The sequence below is a fragment of the Gorilla gorilla genome, chromosome 5 (genome assembly GCF_029281585.2).
Source record: "Gorilla gorilla gorilla isolate KB3781 chromosome 5, NHGRI_mGorGor1-v2.1_pri, whole genome shotgun sequence".
Classification (NCBI taxonomy): Eukaryota; Metazoa; Chordata; class Mammalia; order Primates; family Hominidae; genus Gorilla; species Gorilla gorilla.
The window spans coordinates 107,770,577-107,791,665 of record NC_073229.2 but is presented as its reverse complement, the minus strand read 5'-3'; the positions used below and the strand labels follow the sequence as shown (position 1 = coordinate 107,791,665).

Below are 21,089 nucleotides of genomic sequence, written 5' to 3'. Positions count from 1 at the left end.
GGGCCCCACAGCTGTCTGCCAGGCTGGAAACCCTGGGCCACAGGCACTTTTCCACTTGCGTATACATGATACCATTGCCCTGCCCAGGGATTCTTCACCCCAACCCACTGCAACACCAGACCGCTAGTAGTCATATCCCACAACCTGCTCTGACTCTCACAAGCACAGTGGGCCCCCCAAGAGTTAGAGATCTCCTGATGATCTCTCAGCTGGGACCATCCCTAAAGGGAGAGGGTAGCACAGCCTGCCAAAGCCCCCTTTTGGGCAAAGAAAACATGGGTGCAGCACCAGTACTTGAAGGGAACAGCACCAAGGCCCAAGGCCTGGAAACAAACTTGGACTGAGACTTATCTCTTGGCCCCTGCCTCCCCTCCCCAGAGCACTGCCACATACGCACTGAAAAATAAGAGGTGTCTGGCTGAGTAAGAGTATATCTGCTGGCCCTGATGTCACTGTGAAGAGCTATCTGTGAGACTGCAACCTGAATGGCACCACCAAACAAAAATACATTGTTTCACCGTGCAACACCTCTGAAATGCACCACAGGAGCCCATCTATAACGTCAGAACCTAGAACAGAGCCTTGACCCTCTGAAAGCACTCAGAAACGAAACCAATCAATTATATACAACATTCACCACAGTCAACCCTTAAGGGAAAAAAGAATGTAAAAACAAAAAGCCCTATCCAAATGAAAGCAAATTGACAAAGAAAAAGAAAAGCCAGCTCCCTCAGATGAGAAGGAATCAGCTCAAGAACTTAGGCAATGCAAAAAGTCAGAGTGTTTTGTTTACCTCTAAAGGATGGCATTAGCTCCCTAGCAATGGATCCTAACCACATTGAAATGTCTGAAATTATAGACACAGAATTCAGAATCTGGATGGCAAGGAAGCTCAATAAGATCCAAGAGAAATTTGAAATCCAATACAAGGAAGCCAGGAAAATGATCCAAGATATGAAAGATGACATAGCTATATTTAAAAAGAACTAAACTGAACTTCTACAATTGAAAAGTTCACTACAGGAATTTGAAAATGTAGTTGGAAGCCTTAATGACAGACTAGATCACACAGAGGAGAGAATTTCAGAGCTTGAAGATGAGTCCTTTGAATCAACCCAGTCAGACAAAAATAAAGAAAAAAGGAATTTTACAAAATGAACAAAACCTCCAAGAAATATGGTATTAAGTAAAGCAACCAAACCTACAATTCATTGGCATTTCTGAGAGAGAAGAGAGAGTGAGCAACTTGGAAAACATATTTGAGGATATAATCCACAAAAATTTACCCAGTCTTGCTGGAGAGATTGACATGTGAATACAAGAAATTCAGAGAACCCCTACAAGATACTATACAAGATGACCATCCCAAGGCACAGAGTCATCAAGCTTTCCAAGATCAACACAAGAAAATATCTTAATGGCAGCTAGAGAAAAGGATCAAATCACCTATAAAAGGAACCTCATCAGGCTAACGGCAGACTTCTCAAAAGAAACTTTACAAGCTAGAGATTTGTAGCCTATTTTTAGTATTCTTAAAGAGAAGAAATTCCAGCTAAGAATTTCATAACTTACCAAACTAAGCTTCATAAGTGAAAGTGAAATAAAATCTTTCCCAGACAAGCAATTGCTAAGGGAATGTGTTACCAATCAACTGGCCTTAAAAGACGTGCTTAAGGGAGTTCTAAACTTGGAAACAAAAGAAACCTGCTACCACAGAAACACATATAAGTACATAGTCCATAATTCCTACAAAGCAACTTCACAACTGAGACTATAAAGCAACCAACTAACAATACGATGACAGGAATGAAACCTCACATATGAATACTAACCTTGAATGTAAATGGTACAAACACCTGACTGAAAAGACACAGAGTGGCAAGTTGGATTAAAAAAAAGATGTACTGTCTTCAGTACATCCATGTCATGTAATGACACGCATAGCCTCAAAGTAAAGGGATGAAAAAAGATCCACCATCCCAATAGAAAACAAAAAAGGACAGAGGTTGTTGCTCTTGTATCAGATAAAATAAACTTAAAACCAACAACAGTAAGAAAAGAAAAAGTACAAAGAAGGACATTACATAATGATAAAGGGTTCAATTCAACAAGAAGACTTAATTTTCAGCCAGAGGTGAGAGATTAGGGGGGAAAAAGACTTAACTATCCTAAATATATACACACCCAACATTGGAGCACCTAGATTTATAAAAGAAGTACTTGTTGACCTAATGAAACACGGACAGCCACACAACAATAATGAGGGAGTTCATCACCCCACTGAAAGCATTAGACAGATCACTGAGGCAGAAAACTAACAAAGAAATTATGAACTTAAATTTGACACTAGACCAATTGGACCTAATAGACATCTACAGACTACTCCACCCAACAACCACAGAATGTATGTTCTTGTCACCTCTACAGGGTACATACTCTAAGATCCACCACATGCTCAGCCATAAAGCAAATCTCAAAAAATCAAAAAAATCAAATCATAACAAGTATATTCTTAGACCACAGTAGAATAAAAATAGAAATCAATACCAAGAGGAACTCTCAAAACCACACAATTACATGGAAACTGAACAACTTGTTCCTGAATGACTATTGGGTAAACAACAAAATTAAGGCAGAAATCAAAACATCTTTGAAACAAATGAAAACAGACACAACATACCAAAATATCTGGGAGGCAGCAAAGGCAGTTTTAAAAGGAAAGTTTGTAGCACTAAACACCTACATCAAGAAGTTAGAAAGATCTCAAATTAATAACCTAACATCACACATAAAGGAACTAGAAAAACAAGAACAAACTAATCCCAAAGCTAGCAGAAGAAAACAAATAGCCAAAGTCAGAGCAGAACTAAATGTAATCATCGAGAAGTGGGGATCGTGGTGACTGGGAGGCAGGACTAGATTGCAGCTCCAACTTGAACAAACAGAGCAGCATATGGAGGCTTGCATTGTGAATTTTTGCTCCAGAATGACTGCAGGAATAAATCAGGAAACCTGAGATGACCTACAGACTCCCTGAAGAAAGCAGATTGCTCCTACAAGACCCAGAAGACACCCCAAATACTATGAGTGCCCAAACTGTGGAGGCAGGAAAGGGAGATCGTCTGCCCCTGAACACACACCCCCACTGGGGAAACCGTAGGCCTAGATAACAGGAGAAGATTTTGACCTTACCTGGAACTGAGTCAATTTAGAGAGCCAAGCAAAATACAGGGATAGAAGAAGCAGTGAAAAAAATCCCTGTGGGCTTACTGGGTCCCCTAGCAAGCCGTTTTTGCCTGGCCTTACAGGGGTCCTTCAGGACGGTGGCCAGAGGCACTGGGAAAAGGCCACAGGGAGAAAGAAATCTCCAGCTGAACTTTGTAACAATTTTTTTTAAAATTTTATTATTATTATACTATAAGTTTTAGGGTACATGTGCACAAAGTGCAGGTTTGTTACATATGTATACATGTGCCATGTTGGTGTGCTGCACCCATTAACTCGTCATTTAGCATTAGGTATATCTCCTAGTGGTATCCCTCCGCCCTCCCCCCACCCACAGCAGTTCCCAGTGTGTGATGTTCCCCTTCCTGTGTCCATGCTGATTGAGAAGCCTCTTGGCCAGAACTCGGGGGAGGGTGTGAATCTGTGGTGTGCAGACACCACAGGCAGGGGAAGAAGAAAAGCTGTATTTGCCTTCGCAGCTGGGAGGTGGGTAGCCTGGGGCAAGTTCTGAGACGTGCTTGCCCACTGCCTGGAAACACATTCAGTGCTGTTGCTGGGGGGCACAGTGGGAGTGAGACTGGTCCTTTGGATTGCATGGGAGCTGAGTGAGGCCTGTGACTGTCGGCTTTCCCCCACTTCCCTGACAACCTGCATGACACAGTAGAGACAGTCATAATCCTCCTAGGAACGTAACTCCATTGACCTGGGAACCTCACCCCCAACCCCCACAGCAGCCGCAGCAAGACCCGCCCAAGGAAAGTCTGAACTCAAACATGCCTAGCCCTGCCCTTGCCCAGTGGTCCTTCCCTACCTACCCTGGTAACTGAAGACAAGGGGCATATACTCTTGGGAGTTCTAGGGCCCTGCCTCCCACCTCTTCCTCCCCATACTACCACAGCTGACGCTGTCTAGAAAGTGCCACCTCCTGGCAGGAGGCCAACCAGCACAAAAATAGTGCCTTAAACCACCAAAGCTAAAAACCCTCACAAAGTTCATTTCTGCCACCTCTACCAGAACAGGTGTTGGTATCCATGGCTGAGAGACCCACAGACAGTTCACATCACAGGACTCTGTGAGACAACCCCCAGTACCAGCCTGGAGCCTGATAGACTTGCTGGGTGGCTAGATCCAGAAGAGAGATAACAATCACTACAGCTTGGCTCACAGGAAGCCACATCCATAGGAAAAGGGGGAGAGTACTACATCAAGGGAAGACCCCATGGGACAAAAGAATCTGAACAACAGCCTTCAGCCCTAGACTTTCTGTCTGACAGAGCCTACCCAAATGAGAAGGAACCAGAAAACCAACTCTGATAATATGACAAAACAAGGTTCTTTAAATCCTCCAAAAAAATCACACTAGCTCACCAACAATGGACCCAAACCAACAAATCCCTGATTTACCTGATAAAGAATTCAGGAGGTTAGTTATTAAGCTAATTAGGGAGGCACCAGAGAAAGGCGAAGCCCAGTGTAAGGAAATCCAAAAAATGATACAAGAAGTGAAGGGAGAAGTATTCAAGGAACTAGATAGCATAAATAAAAACAATCAAAACTTCAGGAAACAATGGACACACTTATAGAAATGCAAAATGCTCTGGAAAGTCTCAGCAATAGAATTGAACATGTAGAAGAAAGAAACCCATAGCTCAAAGACAAGGTCTTGTAATTAACCCAATCTAGCAAAGAAAAAAGAATAAGAAAATACGAACAAAGCCTCCAGGAAGTCTGGGATTTTGTTAAACAACCAAACCTAAGAATAATTGGTGTTCCTGGGGAACAAGAGAATTCTTAAAACTTTGGAAAATATATTTGGGGGAATAATTGAGGAAAATTTCCCCAGCCTTGCTAGAGACCTAGACGTACAAATACAAGAAGCACCAAGAATATCAGGGAAATTCATCACAAAAAGAACATTACCTAGACACATTGTCATCAGGTTGTCTAATGTTAGGATGAAGGAAAGAATCTTAAGAGCTGTGAGACAGAAGCACCAGGTAACCTATAAAGGAAAACCTTTATAGTTATACCTTTAAAGGTATAGCTATACCTTTAAATTATACATTAGCAGCAGATTTCTCAGCAGAAACCCTACAAGCTAGAAGGGATTGAGGCCCTATCTTCAGCCTCCTCAAATAAAACAATTATCAGCCAAGAATTTTGTATCCAGTGAAACTAAGCTTCATATATAAAGGAAAGATACAGTCTTTTTCAGACAAATGAATGCTGAGAGAATTCACCACTACCAAGCCACCACTACAAGAACTGCTAAAAGGAGCTCTAAATCTTGAAACAAATTCTGGAAACACATCAAAAGAGAACCTCTGTAAAGCATAAATCTCATAGGACCTATAAAAAAATATATAATTTTAAAAACAAAACAAAAAACCAAGGTATACAGGCAACAAATAGCACAATGAATGGAATGGTACCTCACATCTCAATACTAACATTGAATGTAAATGGCCTAAATGCCCCACTTAAAAGATATAGAATTGCAGAATGGATAAGAATTCACCAGCCAACTACCTGCTGCCTTCCAGAGACTCACCTAACACATAAAGACTCACACAAACTTAAGGTAAAGGGGTGGAAAAAGACATTTCAGAAAAATGGGCACAAAAAGTGAGCAGGAAGAGCTATTCTTATATCAGACAATACAAACTTTAACAGCAGTTAAAAAAGACAAAAAAAGGACATTATATAGTGATAAAAGTCTCGTCCAACAGGAAAATATTACAATCCTCAACATATATGTACCTAACACTGGAGCTCCCAAATTTATAAAAACGATTACTGTCGGGAGGAGCCAAGATGGCCGAATAGGAACAGCTCCGGTCTACAGCTCCCAGCGTGAGCGACGCAGAAGACGGGTGATTTCTGCATTTCCATCTGAGGTACCGGGTTCATCTCACTAGGGAGTGCCAGACAGTGGGCGCAGGCCAGTGGGTGTGCGCACCGTGCGCGAGCCGAAGCAGGGCGAGGCATTGCCTCACTTGGGAAGCGCAAGGGGTCAGGGAGTTCCCTTTCCGAGTCAAAGAAAGGGGTGCTGGACACACCTGGAAAATCGGGTCCCTCCCACCCAAATATTGCGCTTTTCAGACCTGCTTAAAAAACGGTGCACCACGAGACTATATCCCACACCTGGCTCGGAGGGTCCTACGCCCACGGAATCTCGCTGATTGCTAGCACAGCAGTCTGAGATCAAACTGCAAGGCGGCAGCGAGGCTGGGGGAGGGGCGCCCGCCATTGCCCAGGCTTGCTTAGGTAAACAAAGCAGCCGGGAAGCTGGAACTGGGTGGAGCCCACCACAGCTCAAGGAGGCCTGCCTGCCTCTGTAGGCTCCACCTCTGGGGGCAGGGCACAGACAAACAACAAGACAGCAGTAACCTCTGCAGACTTAAATGTCCCTGTCTGACAGCTTTGAAGAGAGCAGTGGTTCTCCCAGCACGCAGCTGGAGATCTGAGAACGGGCAGACTGCCTCCTCAAGTGGGTCCCTGACCCCTGACCCCCGAGCAGCCTAACTGGGAGGCACCCCCCAGCAGGGGCACACTGACATCTCACACGGCAGTGTATTCCAACAGACCTGCAGCTGAGGGTCCTGTCTGTTAGAAGGAAAACTAACAAACAGAAAGGACATCCACACCGAAAACCCATCTCTATATCACCATCATCAAAGACCAAAAGTAGATAAAACCACAAAGATGGGGAAAAAACAGAACAGAAAAACCGGAAACTCTAAAACGCAGAGCACCTCTCCTCCTCCAAAGGAACGCAGTTCCTCACCAGCAACGGAACAAAGCTGGATGGAGAATGACTTTGACGAGCTGAGAGAAGAACGCTTCAGACGATCAAATTACTCTGAGCTACGGGAGGACATTCAATCCAAAGGCAAAGAAGTTGAAAACTTTGAAAAAAATTTAGAAGAATGTATAACTAGAATAACCAATACAGAGAAGTGCTTAAAGGAGCTGATGGAACTGAAAACCAAGGCTCGAGAACTACGTGACGAATGCAGAAGCCTCAGGAGCCGATGCGATCAACTGGAAGAAAGGGTATCAGCAATGGAAGATGAAATGAATGAAATGAAGTGAGAAGGGAAGTTTAGAGAAAAAAGAATAAAAAGAAATGAGCAAAGCCTCCAAGAAATATGGGAATATGTGAAGAGACCAAATCTACGTCTGATTGGTGTACCTGAAAGTGATGCGGAGAATGGAACCAAGTTGGAAAACACTCTGCAGGATATTATCCAGGAGAACTTCCCCAATCTAGCAAGGCAGGCCAACGTTCAGATTCAGGAAATACAGAGAACGCCACAAAGATACTCTTCGAGAAGAGCAACTCCAAGACACATAATTGTCAGATTCACCAAAGTTGAAATGAAGGAAAAAATGTTAAGGGCAGCCAGAGAGAAAGGTCGGGTTACCCTCAAAGGGAAGCCCATCAGACTAACAGCGGATCTCTCGGCAGAAACCCTACAAGCCAGGAGAGATTGGGGGCCAATATTCAACATTCTTAAAGAAAAGAATTTTCAACACAGAATTTCATATCCAGCCAAACTAAGCTTCATAAGTGAAGGAGAAATAAAATACTTTACAGACAAGCAAATGCTGAGAGATTTTGTCACCACCAGGCCTGCCCTAAAAGAGCTCCTGAAGGAAGCGCTAAACATGGAAAGGAACAACCGGTACCAGCCGCTGCAAAATCATGCCAAAATGTAAAGACCATCAAGACTAGGAAGAAACTGCATCAACTAATGAGCAAAATCACCAGCTAACATCATAATGACAGGATCAAATTCACACATAACAATATTAACTTTAAATGTAAATGGACTAAATTCTCCAATTAAAAGACACAGACTGGCAAATTGGATAAAGAGTCAAGAACCATCAGTGTGCTGTATTCAGGAAACCCATCTCACGTGCAGAGACACACATAGGCTCAAAATAAAAGGATGGAGGAAGAGCTACCAAGCAAATGGAAAACAAAAAAAGGCAGGGGTTGCAATCCTAGTCTCTGATAAAACAGACTTTAAACCAACAAAGATCAAAAGAGACAAAGAAGGCCATTACATAGTGGTAAAGGGATCAATTCAACAAGAAGAGCTAACTATCCTAAATATATATGCACCCAATACAGGAGCACCCAGATTCATAAAGCAAGTCCTGAGTGACCTACAAAGAGACTTAGACTCCCACACATTAATAATGGGAGACTTTAACACCCCACTATCAACATTAGACAGATCAACGAGACTGAAAGTCAACAAGGATACTCAGGAATTGAACTCAGCTCTGCACCAAGCGGACCTAATAGACATCTACAGAACTCTCCACCCCAAATCAACAGAATATACATTTTTTTCAGCACCACACCACACCTATTCCAAAATTGACCACATAGTTGGAAGTAAAGCACTCCTCAGCAAATGTAAAAGAACAGAAATTATAACAAACTATCTCTCAGACCACAGTGCAATCAAACTAGAACTCAGGATTAAGAATCTCACTCAAAGCCGCTCAACTACATGGAAACTGAACAACCTGCTCCTGAATGACTACTGGGTACATAATGAAATGAAGACAGAAATAAAGATGTTCTTTGAAACCAACGAGAACAAAGACACAACATACCAGAATCTCTGGGACGCATTCAAAGCAGTGTGTAGAGGGAAATTTATAGCACTAAATGCCCACAAGAGAAAGCAGGAAAGATCCAAAACTGACACCCTAACATCACAATTAAAAGAACTAGAAAAGCAAGAGCAAACACACTCAAAAGCTAGCAGAAGGCAAGAAATAACTAAAATCAGAGCAGAACTGAAGGAAATAGAGACACAAAAAACCCTTCAAAAAATCAATGAATCCAGGAGCTAGTTTTTTGAAAGGATCAACAAAATTGATAGACCGCTAGCAAGACTAATAAAGAAAAAAAGAGAGAAGAATCAAATAGACACAATAAAAAATGATAAAGGGGATATCACCACTGATCCCACAGAAATACAAACTACCATCAGAGAATACTACAAACACCTCTACGCGAATAAACTAGCAAATCTAGAAGAAATGGATAAATTCCTTGACACATACACTCTCCCAAGACTAAACCAGGAAGAAGTTGAATCTCTGAATAGACCAATAACAGGAGCTGAAATTGTGGCAATAATCAATAGTTTACTAACCAAAAAGAGTCCAGGACCAGATGGATTCACAGCCGAATTCTACCAGAGGTACAAGGAGGAACTGGTACCATTCCTTCTGAAACTATTCCTATCAATAGAAAAAGAGGGAATCCTCCCTAACTCATTTTATGAGGCCAGCATCATTCTGGTACCAAAGCCGGGCAGAGACACAACCAAAAAAGAGAATTTTAGACCAATATCCTTGATGAACACTGATGCAAAAATCCTCCATAAAATACTGGCAAACCGAATCCAGCAGCACATCAAAAAGCTTATCCACCATGATCAAGTGGGCTTCATCCCTGGGATGCAAGGCTGGTTCAATATACGCAAATCAATAAATGTAATCCAGCATATAAACAGAGCCAAAGACAAAAACCACATGATTATCTCAATAGATGCAGAAAAGGCCTTTGACAAAATTCAACAACCCTTCATGCTAAAAACTCTCAATAAATTAGGTATTGATGGGACATATTTCAAAATAATAAGAGCTATCTATGACAAACCCACAGCCAATATCATACTGAATGGGCAAAAACTGGAAGCATTCCCTTTGAAAACTGGCACAAGACAGGGATGCCCTCTCTCACCGCTCCTATTCAACATAGTGTTGGAAGTTCTGGCCAGGGCAATCAGGCAGGAGAAGGAAATAAAGGGTATTCAATTAGGAAAAGAGGAAGTCAAATTGTCCCTGTTTGCAGACGACATGATTGTATATCTAGAAAACCCCATTGTCTCAGCCCAAAATCTCCTTAAGCTGATAAGCAACTTCAGCAAAGTCTCAGGATACAAAATCAATGTACAAAAATCACAAGCATTCTTATACACCAACAACAGACAAACAGAGAGCCAAATCATGAGTGAACTCCCATTCACAATTGCTTCAAAGAGAATAAAATACCTAGGAATCCAACTTACAAGGGATGTGAAGGACCTCTTCAAGGAGAACTACAAACCACTGCTCAAGGAAATAAAAGAGGATACAAACAAATGGAAGAACATTCCATGCTCATGGGTAGGAAGAATCAATATCGTGAAAATGGCCATACTGCCCAAGGTAATTTATAGATTCAATGCCATCCCCATCAAGCTACCAATGACTTTCTTCACAGAACTGGAAAAAACTACTTTAAAGTTCACATGGAACCAAAAAAGAGCCCACATTGCCAAGTCAATCCTAAGCCAAAAGAACAAAGCTGGAGGCATCACACTACCTGACTTCAAACTATACTACAAGGCTACAGTAACCAAAACAGCATGGTACTGGTACCAAAACAGAGATATAGATCAATGGAACAGAACAGAGCCCTCAGAAATAACGCCGCATAGCTACAACTATCTGATCTTTGACAACCCTGAGAAAAACAAGCAATGGGGAAAGGATTCCCTATTTAATAAATGGTGCTGGGAAAACTGGCTAGCCATATGTAGAAAGCTGAAACTGGATCCCTTCCTTACACCTTATACAAAAATCAATTCAAGATGGATTAAAGATTTAAACGTTAGACCTAAAACCATAAAAACCCTAGAAGAAAAGCTAGGCATTACCATTCAGGACATAGGCATGGGCAAGGACTTCATGTCTAAAACACCAAAAGCAATGGCAACAAAAGCCAAAATTGACAAATGGGATCTAATTAAACGAAAGAGCTTCTGCACAGCAAAAGAAACTACCATCAGAGTGAACAGGCAACCTACAAAATGGGAGAAAATTTTTGCAACCTACTCATCTGACAAAGGGCTAATATCCAGAATCTACAATGAACTCAAACAAATTTACAAGAAAAAAACAACTCCATCAAAAAGTGGGCGAAGGACATGAACAGACACTTCTCAAAAGAAGACATTTATGCAGCCAAAAAACACATGAAAAAATGCTCATCATCACTAGCCATCAGAGAAATGCAAATCAAAACCACTATGAGATACCATCTCACACCAGTTAGAATGGCAATCATTAAAAAGTCAGGAAACAACAGGTGCTGGAGAGGATGTGGAGAAATAGGAACACTTTTACACTGTTGGTGGGACTGTAAACTAGTTCAACCATTGTGGAAGTCAGTGTGGTGATTCCTCAGGGATCTAGAACTAGAAATACCATTTGACCCAGCCATCCCATTACTGGGTATATACCCAAAGGACTATAAATCATGCTGCTATAAAGACACATGCACACGTATGTTTATTGCCGTATTATTCACAATAGCAAAGACTTGGAAGCAACCCAAATTTCCAACAGTGATAGACTGGATTAAGAAAATGTGGCACATATACACCATGGAATACTATGCAGCCATAAAAAATGATGAGTTCATGTCCTTTGTAGGGACATGGATGAAATTGGAAATCATCATTCTCAGTAAACTATCGCAAGAACAAAAAACCAAACACCGCATATTCTCACTCATAGGTGGGAATTGAACAATGAGATCACATGGACACAGGAAGGGGAATATCACACTCGGGGGACTGTGGTGGGGTGGGGGGAGGGGGGAGGGATAGCATTGGGAGATATACCTAATGCTAGATGACGAGTTAGTGGGTGCAGCGCACCAGCATGGCACATGTATACATATATAGCTAACCTGCACAATGTGCACATGTACCCTAAAACTTAAAGTATAATAAAAAAAAAAGAAAGAAAGGAATCCAAAAAAAAAAAAAAAAACGATTACTAATAGACCTAAGAAATGAGATAGCAACACAATAATAGTGGGGGACTTCAATACTCCACTGACAGCACTAGACAGGTCATCAAGACAGAAAGTCAACAAAGAAGCAATGAATTTAAACAGTACACTGGAACAAATGGACTTAACAGAGGTATATAGAACATTCCATCCATCAACCACAGAATATACATTCTTTTCAACAGCACATGGAACTTTCTTCAAGATAGACCATATGAGAGGCCACAAAATGACCCTCAATAAATTTAAGAAAATTGAAATTACATCAAGCACTCTCTCAGACCACAGTGGAATAAAACTGGAAATCAACTCCAAAAGGAACCTCCAAAACCATGCAAATATATGGAAATTAAATAACCTGCCCCTGAATGAGCATTGGGTCAAAAACGAAATCAAAATGAAAATCAAAAAATTCTTCGAACTGAATGACAGTAGTGACACACCCTATCAAAACCTCTGGGACACAGTAAAGGCAGTGGTAAGGGGAAAGGTCATAGCCCTAAATGCCTACATCAAAAAATTGGAAAGAACACAAACAGGCAGTCTAAGGTCACACCTCAAGGATCAAAGAGAAACAAGAATGAACCAAACCCAAACCCAGCAGAAGAAAGGAAATAACCAAGATCCAGAGCAAAACTAAATGAAGTTGAAACAAAAAACAATACAGAAGATAAATGAAACAAAAAGCTGTTTTTTTGAAAAGATAAAATTGATAGGCCATTAGCAAGATTAACCAAGAAAGGAAGAGAGAAAATCCAAATAAGCTCAATAAGAAATGAAATGGGAGACAGTACAACTGACACCACAGAAATACAAAAAATCATTCAAGGCTACTATGAACACCTTTACACACATAAACTAGAAAACCTAGAAGAGTTGGATTAATTTCTGGAAAGATACAACCCTCCTAGCTTAAATCAGGAAGAATTAGATACCCTGAACAGACAAGCAGTGAGATTGAAATGGCAATTTTTAAATTACCAACAAAAAAATGCCCAGGAGCAGACAGATTCACAGCAGAATTCTACCAGACATTGAAAGAAGAGTTGGTATCAATCCTATTGACACTATTCCGCAAGATAGAGAAAGAGGAAACCCTCCCTAAATCATTCTGTTAGCCCAGTATCACCCTAATACCCAAACCAGAAAAGGACATAGCCAAAAAAGAAAACTACAGACCAATATTTCTGATTAACATAGATGCTAAAATCCTTAACAAAATACTGGCTAACTAATCCAACAACATATCAAAAAGATAATCCACCACGATCAAGGGTTTCATGCCAGGGATGCAGGGAAGGTTTAACATATGCAAGTCAATAAATGTGATACACCACATAATCAGAATTAAAAACAAAAATCACATGATCATCTCAATAGATGCAGAAAAAGCATTTGACAAATTCCAGCATCCCTTTATGATTAAAACGCTTAGCAAAACTGGCATACAAGGGACGTACATCAGTATAATAAAAGCCATCTATGACAAACCCACAACCAACATAATACTGAATGGGGAAAAGTTGATAGCATTTCCTCTGAGAACTGGAACAAGACAAGAATGCCTACTCTCACCACTCCTCTTCAACATAGCACCGGAAGTCCTAGCCAGAGCAATCAAACAAGAGTAAGAAATGGCATCCAAATTGGTAAAGAGGAGGTCAAGCTGTTGCTGCTTGCTGATGATATGATTGCTTACCTAAAAAACCCTAAAGACTCCTCCAGAAAGCTCTTAGACCTGATAAAAGAATGCAACAAATTTTCTGGATACAAAATTAATGTGCACAAATCAGTAGCTCTTCGATACACCAACATTGACCAAGCAGAGAATCAAATCAAGATCTCAACCCCTTTTACAATAACTGCAAAAAAATAAAATACTTAGGAATATACCGAACCGAGGAGGTGAAAGACCTCTACAAGGAAAACTACAAAACACTGCTGAAAGAAATCATAGACAACACAAATGGAAACACATCCTGTGTTCATGGATGGGTAGAATCCATATTGAGAAAATGACCATACTGCCAAAAGCAATCTACAAATTCAATGCAATTCCCATCAAAATTCACTATTTTTCACAGAATTAGAAAAAAACAATTCTAAAATTCATGTGGAACCAAAAAAGAGCCCACATAGCCAAAGCAAGACTAAGCAAAAAGAACAAATCTGGAGGCATCACATTACCTGATTTCAAACTACACTATAAGGCCATAGTCACCAAAACAACATGGTACTTGTGTAAAAATAGGCACATAGACCAATGGAACAGAACAGATAACCCAGAAGTAAACCCAAATAGTTACAGCTTACTGATCTTCAACAAAGCCAACAAAAACAAAGTGGGGGAAGGACAACCTTTTCAATAAATGGTTCTGGGATAATTGACTAGCTACATGTGGGAGAATAAAACTGGATCCTCATCTCTCACCTTATTCAAAAATCAACTCAAGATGGATTAAGGACTTAAATCTAAGATCTGAAACTGTAAAAATTCTAGAAGATAACATTGGAAAAACCCTTCTAGACATTGGCGTAGGCAAGGATTTCATGACCAGGAACCCAAAAGCAAATGCAATAAAAACAAAGATAAATTTCTGGGACTTAATTAAACTAAAGAATTTTTGCAAGGCAAAAAGGAATAGTCAGCAGAGTAAACAGACAACCCACAGAATGGGAAAGAATCTTCACAATCTGTACATCTGATAAAGGAATAATATCCAGAATCTACAATGAACTCAAATCAGCAAGAAAAAAAAATCCCATCAAAAAGTGGGCTAAGGACATAAATAGACAATTCTCAAAAGAAGATACACAAATGGCCAACAGACATATGAAAAAATGCTTAACATCACTAACGATCAGAGAAATGCAAATCAAAACTGCAATGCGATACCACCTTACTCCTGCAAGAATGGCCATAATCAAAAAATTAAAAAATAAAAAAAAAAACAGTAGATGTTGGCATGGATGTGGTGATCAGGGAACACTTCTACACTGCTGGTGGGAATGTAAACTAGTACAGCCACTATGGAAAACAATGTGGAGATTCCTTAAAGAACTAAAAGTAGAACTACCATTTGATCCAGCAATCCCACTAGTGGGTATCTACCCAGGGGAAAAGAAGTCATACTTGCACACACATGTTTATAGCAGCACAATTCACAATTGCAAAATCGTGGAACCAACCGAAATGCCTACCTATCAATGAATGGATAAATAAACTGTGATATATATATATATATATATGTAAAATGGAATATTACTTAGCTATAAAAAGGAATGAGTTAGTGGCATTTGCAGTGACCTGGATTAGATTGGAGACTGTTATTCTAAGTGAAGTAACTCAGGAATGGAAAACCAAACATTATATGTTCTCACTCATAAGTGGGAGCTAAGTTATGAGGATGCAAAGGCATAAGAATGACACAGTGGGCTTTGAGGAAATCAGGAGGAAAGGGTGGGAAGAGGGTGAGGGATAAAGACTCCAAATACGGGTGCAGTGTACACTGCTAGGGTGATGGGTGCTCCAGAATCTCACAGATCACTACTAAAGGACTTACTCATGTAACCAAACGCCACCTCACCTGTTCCCCAATAACCTATGGAAATTAAATAAATAAATAAATGAAATTGACACCCCCAAAACATACAAAGATTCAATGAAATAAAAATTGGTTCTTTGAAAGGATAAACAAGATTGATCGACCACTAGCTAGATTAACAATGAAAAAAAGAGAAGATCCAAATAAATACAATCAGACAGACAAAGGTGACATTACAATTGATCCCACAAAAATAGAAAAAATCCTCTAGACTACTATGAAAACCTCTATGAACACAAAGTAGAAATCTAGAGGAAATGGATAAATTTCTGGAAACACACAACCTTTCAATATTGGACCAGGAAGAAGTTGAAACTCCGTTATTGGTCTTTCAAGTTCTGCAACTGACTTCAGTAGTAAAAAAAACCTACTAAGAAATAAAAGCCTTGGACCAAATAGATTCACAGCTAAATTCTATCAGATGTAAAAAGAAGAACTGGAAGCAATTCTACTGAAACTATTTCAATAAATTGAGAAGGAGGGATTCCTCCCTAACTCATTCTATGAAACCAGTGTCATCCTGATACTAAAATCTGGCAAAGGCACAACAAAAAAAAAGAAGACTACAAGCCAATATCCCTGACAAACATAGATGCAGAAATCCTCAACAAAATAATAGCAAATCAAATCTAGCAGCACATCAAAAAGTTAATTCACCACAATCAAGTGGGCTTTATTCCTAGGATGCAAGGTTGGTTCAACATATGCAAAACAATAAATGTAATTCACCACATAAACAGAATTAAAAACAAAAACCATATAATTATCTCAATAGATGCAGCAAAAGCTTTCTGTAAAATCCAACCTCCCTTCATGATACAAACCCTCAACAAATTAGGCATTGAAGGAACGTACTTCAAAATGATAAGAACCATCTATGACAAACCCACAGCCAACATCACACTGAATGAGCAAAAGGTGGAAGCATTCCGTTTAAGAACTAGAACAAGAAAATGATGCCCACTTTCACCACTACTATTCAGCATAATACTGGAAGTCCTACAGAGCAGTCAGGATAGAGAAAGAAATAAAAGGAATCCAAATAGGAAAAGAAGAAGTCAAACTAACTATCTCTCTTTGCTAAGGATATGATTCTACACCTAGAAAATCCTCAAGATTCCATCAAAAAACTCCTAGACCTGATAAACAACTTCAGTAAAGTTTCAGCACAAAATCTACCTACAAACATCAAAATCAATAGCATTTCTATGCACTAATAACTTCCAATCTGAGAACCAAATGAAGAATGCAATCCCATTTACAATAGCCACAAAAAATTGAAAACCTAGGAGTACCTCTAACCAAGGAGATAAAAGATCTCTACAAGGAGGACTACAAAACACCAATGGAAGAAGTCAGAGATGACACAAACAAATGGAAAAACATTTCATGCTCATGGATTGGAAGAATAAATATTGTTAAAATGGCTCTACTGCCCAAAGCAATCCGTAGATGCAATGCTATGTCTATCAAATTATCAACATCATTTTCCACAGAACTAGAAGAAATTATTCTAAATGTATATGAAGCCAAAAAAGAGGTGGAATAGCCAAAGCAATCTTAAGCAAAAAGAACGAAGCCAGAAGCATCACATTACCAGACTTCAAACTATACTACAAGGGTGCAGTAACCAAAACAGCATGATACTGGTACAAAAGCAGACACATAGAACAGTGGAACAGAATAGAGAACCCAGAAATAAAGCAGTGTACCTACAAACAACTGATCTTTGATAAGTTGGCAAAAATAAGCATAACAAGGGGAAAGGACTCCTTATTCAAAAATGGTGCTGGGAAAACTGGCTAGCCATATGCAAAAGAATGAGACTGGATCCCCCACCTATCACCACATATAAAAATTTACTAAAGATGGATAAAAGACCTCAAACTATAAAAATGCTAGAAGGAAACTTAGAAAATACCCTTCTGGATGTTGGCTTTGGCAAAGAATTTATGACCAAGTTCTCAAAAGCAATTGCAACAAAAATTAAAATTGACAACTAAGACTTATTTAAAGAGCTGCACAGCAAAAGAAACTATTAACAGAGTAAACAGACAACCTACAAAATGAGAGAAAATATTCATCACCTTTGTTTCTGACCAGTGACTAACGTCCACAATCTATAAGGAACTTAAATAAATCACCAAGAAAAACAACCCCATTAAAAAGTGGGCCAAGGACATGAACAGACACTTCTCAAAAGAAGACATATAAATGGCCAACAAACATATGAAAAAATGCTCAACATCACTGATCATCAGAGAAATGGGAATCAAAACCACAGTGAGATACTGTCTTACACTCAGTCAGAATGGATATTATTAAAAAGCCGAAAAACAACATGTTGGCAAGGCTGCAGAGAAAAGGGAACTCATATACACTGTTGGTGGGAATGTAGTTCAGCCACTGTGGAAAGCAGTTTGGAGATTTCTCAGAGAACTAACAATAGAACTTCTGTTTGACTGAGTAATCCCATTACTGAGTGTATACCCAAAGGGAAATAAATTGTTCTACCAAAAAGACACAGGCACTCCTATGTTCATTGCAGCACTATTCAAATAGCAAAGACATGGAATCAACCTAGGTGCCCATCAGTGGTGGACTGGTTAAAGAAAATGTGGTACATATGCACCATGGAATACTATGCAGCCATAAGAAAGAATGAAATCATGCCCTTAGCAGCAACATGAATGTAGCTGGGGGCCATTATCGTAAGTGAACTAATGCAGAAACAGAAAACCAAATACCACATGTTCTCACTTATTAGTGAGAGCTAAATCTTGGGTACACACATGCAGATGAGAACAGTAGACACTGGGGCCTCCAAAAGCAGGTACAAAGGGAGGAAGTCAAGGTCTGAAAACCTTCTTGTTAGGTACTGTGTTCACTATCTGGGTAACAGCATTAGTAGAAGCCCAAACCTCAGCATCATACAATGTACCCTTGTAACAAATCTGCACTTGTACCCCTGAATCTGAAATAAAAATGGAAAATTTTAAAAAAGAAATAATAATATTTGGTAGTTGCAAAGAAAGTAAAGTCTGGAATTCTGGATTCAAACATTATTTGATCCAGAGAGATTAAGGCAAGTCCTCTACATCAGTGGTCTCAACAGCAAGTGACTTTGCTTCCCTCGCCTCCTCAAAGGATAGCATTTAGAGATGTTTTTTTGTTATCACACTGGAGAGGGTGCCTACTAGCATCCTGTGGGTAGAGGCCAGGGATGCTGCTAAACATCCTACAATGCACAAGACACCCCCCAACAAGAATTATCTTCCCCAAATGCCAATAGTGCGAAGACTGAGAAACCCTGCTCTAAACACAGAGAAGAAAGAGGAAAGAAGGTAGTTCAGCATTTGACACACAAATGGATTTTCTGATCTCCAGTTTGCTTTATTGTCTTTGTAGCAGCCCAGCACTTTTGCTTCATGTGTTTACTTCTGCATTTCCATCAGTATAATCAAAGCTCTTCATTTCTCAAGGAGATACACTTTGGCTTAACCCATTTTGTTTCTTTGAACCTCAATTTCATTATTTATATAAAAATGATACGATTGAACTTGTGATTTGTGTTTTTCCCCAACTTTTCACTTTGAATAATTTTCAGACCTACAAAAGAATTTATGTATAATGAATAAATATGGTCTCTTCATTGATTTACCTTTATTAATATTTTTTCATGTTTGCTTTTCCTCCCTTCTCTCTTTCTCTGCCCCTATCCCCATGCTAACAAAATTAACAATATGCATATACTTTTATCTGGTAATTCCACTTCTACAAGTATATCATACAGATATATACACACACATGCAAAATGGTGTGTGCAGCACTGTTTGCAATGGCAAGAGATCAAAAGCAACTTTAGTGTCCATTAATAAGTTACTAATTAAATATAGGACAAGGAAGTTCTATACAGCTGTTTATTAAATGAGGACATTCTGTGTGTTGATATGGATATATGTCTAAGATATATTTTTTAGTGAAACATATAAGTTCATTATATATAATATGTTATTATTTGTGTCATAATGGGGAAATAAGTATATATTTGTATAATTTCATATTTCCTTGAATATACATAAAGAAACTCTGAAAGGATACATAAGAAACTAACAAAGTTAGGTCTGTGGGAGAAAGAGTGGAAATTATACCCTGAATGAGTTTTAGAACTAAATGAGCATTCCCTATCCAGAAGCTGGGCATAATTAACTACTAAATTTAGTCTAAGCAGTGTTTTACATTTTGAGCTTCTGTTAACTAAGAAGGATACCATTATATTTTATGCTTCAATTTATTGTCATTTGTTTTTGGATTCTAGTAGAATTCTATACATTTGTTATGTCTAACTATATTAATGAAATTACTGCTCTATTATATTGAGTGAAAAACTGCATAAAAAGCATATGTTCCAAGTGAGAGTGGTATATAAAATAATTCATTTACGCCAATATTGAGCTGTTTAAACTAATTGTGTAGGTGATCTTCCATTAAATGAAAAAAATTAATTTTAAAAGTTCTACTAATTTCTAATTTTTTTAATCCACAGCAAGTTGGTATTGATAAAGGTGACATTCCTGACCTCACACAGGTAAGCAACTCTCCCAGTGGAAGATTCAGTATGCATGAGATTATTACAACATATATTGCCACAAATGGGCATAGTCTTGTAAGCATTTCATGCATTTTGAATTTAGGCCAACCAACTTTCTTGGAAATTATTCTACCTTATTTATTGTTTCTAGCCATTGAATATATTTCTGGAGGTAATAGGAAGATTTTCTTGTTCTTATGATATAGTTTCTTCTTTAAACGCAACTGAATTTAGTAAATGAACTCATCTTTTCATTTTAAACTTGATCAAAAGGAAACCTTGAATAATGTTAATAGAAATGCTTTGGCTATGAAAAGTCACTATTTCTAGGCCTGATAATCAGAATATTAGAACTTTTCCTCCTGCTTGTCTTCCTAGTTTCCAACATGTCCCAGATATGAAGGAGACCCATGAATAGGGAAAACTCTGATGTCACAGTTGAACTACTTGTCTCTGCTATGAAATGGAGGAATGTCCATGTATAAAATAAGCTAATAAAATAGTAGTGGTAGATGAGCAATTTTTCTGGAGCCCATCTAGTAAATGACAACAATAGAGGGGCTTCTGTATCAATCATTTTATCTGTGAAGAGGGTACTGTGTATGGATCCTAATATATAGATTCAAGGTCATTCATGGGTATAGTATAACCTTTCTCATAATTGGCAGGAACTGTTTTTACTTAAGCACTCTGTTATGGTACAGTTATATCCCAAACATGTTATTTAACTAGCAATGATGTTATTGTAGAGATGATAGGAGAAAACACAGAGCTGCTATCTTATATACCA

At 39.1% G+C, this 21,089-nt stretch overlaps 1 protein-coding gene across 31 annotated transcripts in view; it reads left to right on the top strand.

Moving 5' to 3' along the window:
* The window catches only part of SNAP91 (synaptosome associated protein 91), a 168,626-nt gene that overhangs the window by 78,023 nt on the left and 69,514 nt on the right, over positions 1-21,089 (top strand). For all 31 annotated transcript variants that reach the window (XM_063707748.1, XM_055389580.2, XM_055389572.2 and 28 more), the window contains exon 9: positions 20,255-20,296. In XM_063707748.1, coding sequence (XP_063563818.1) covers positions 20,255-20,296 — 42 coding nt within the window. The remainder of the gene's footprint in view (positions 1-20,254; positions 20,297-21,089) is intronic.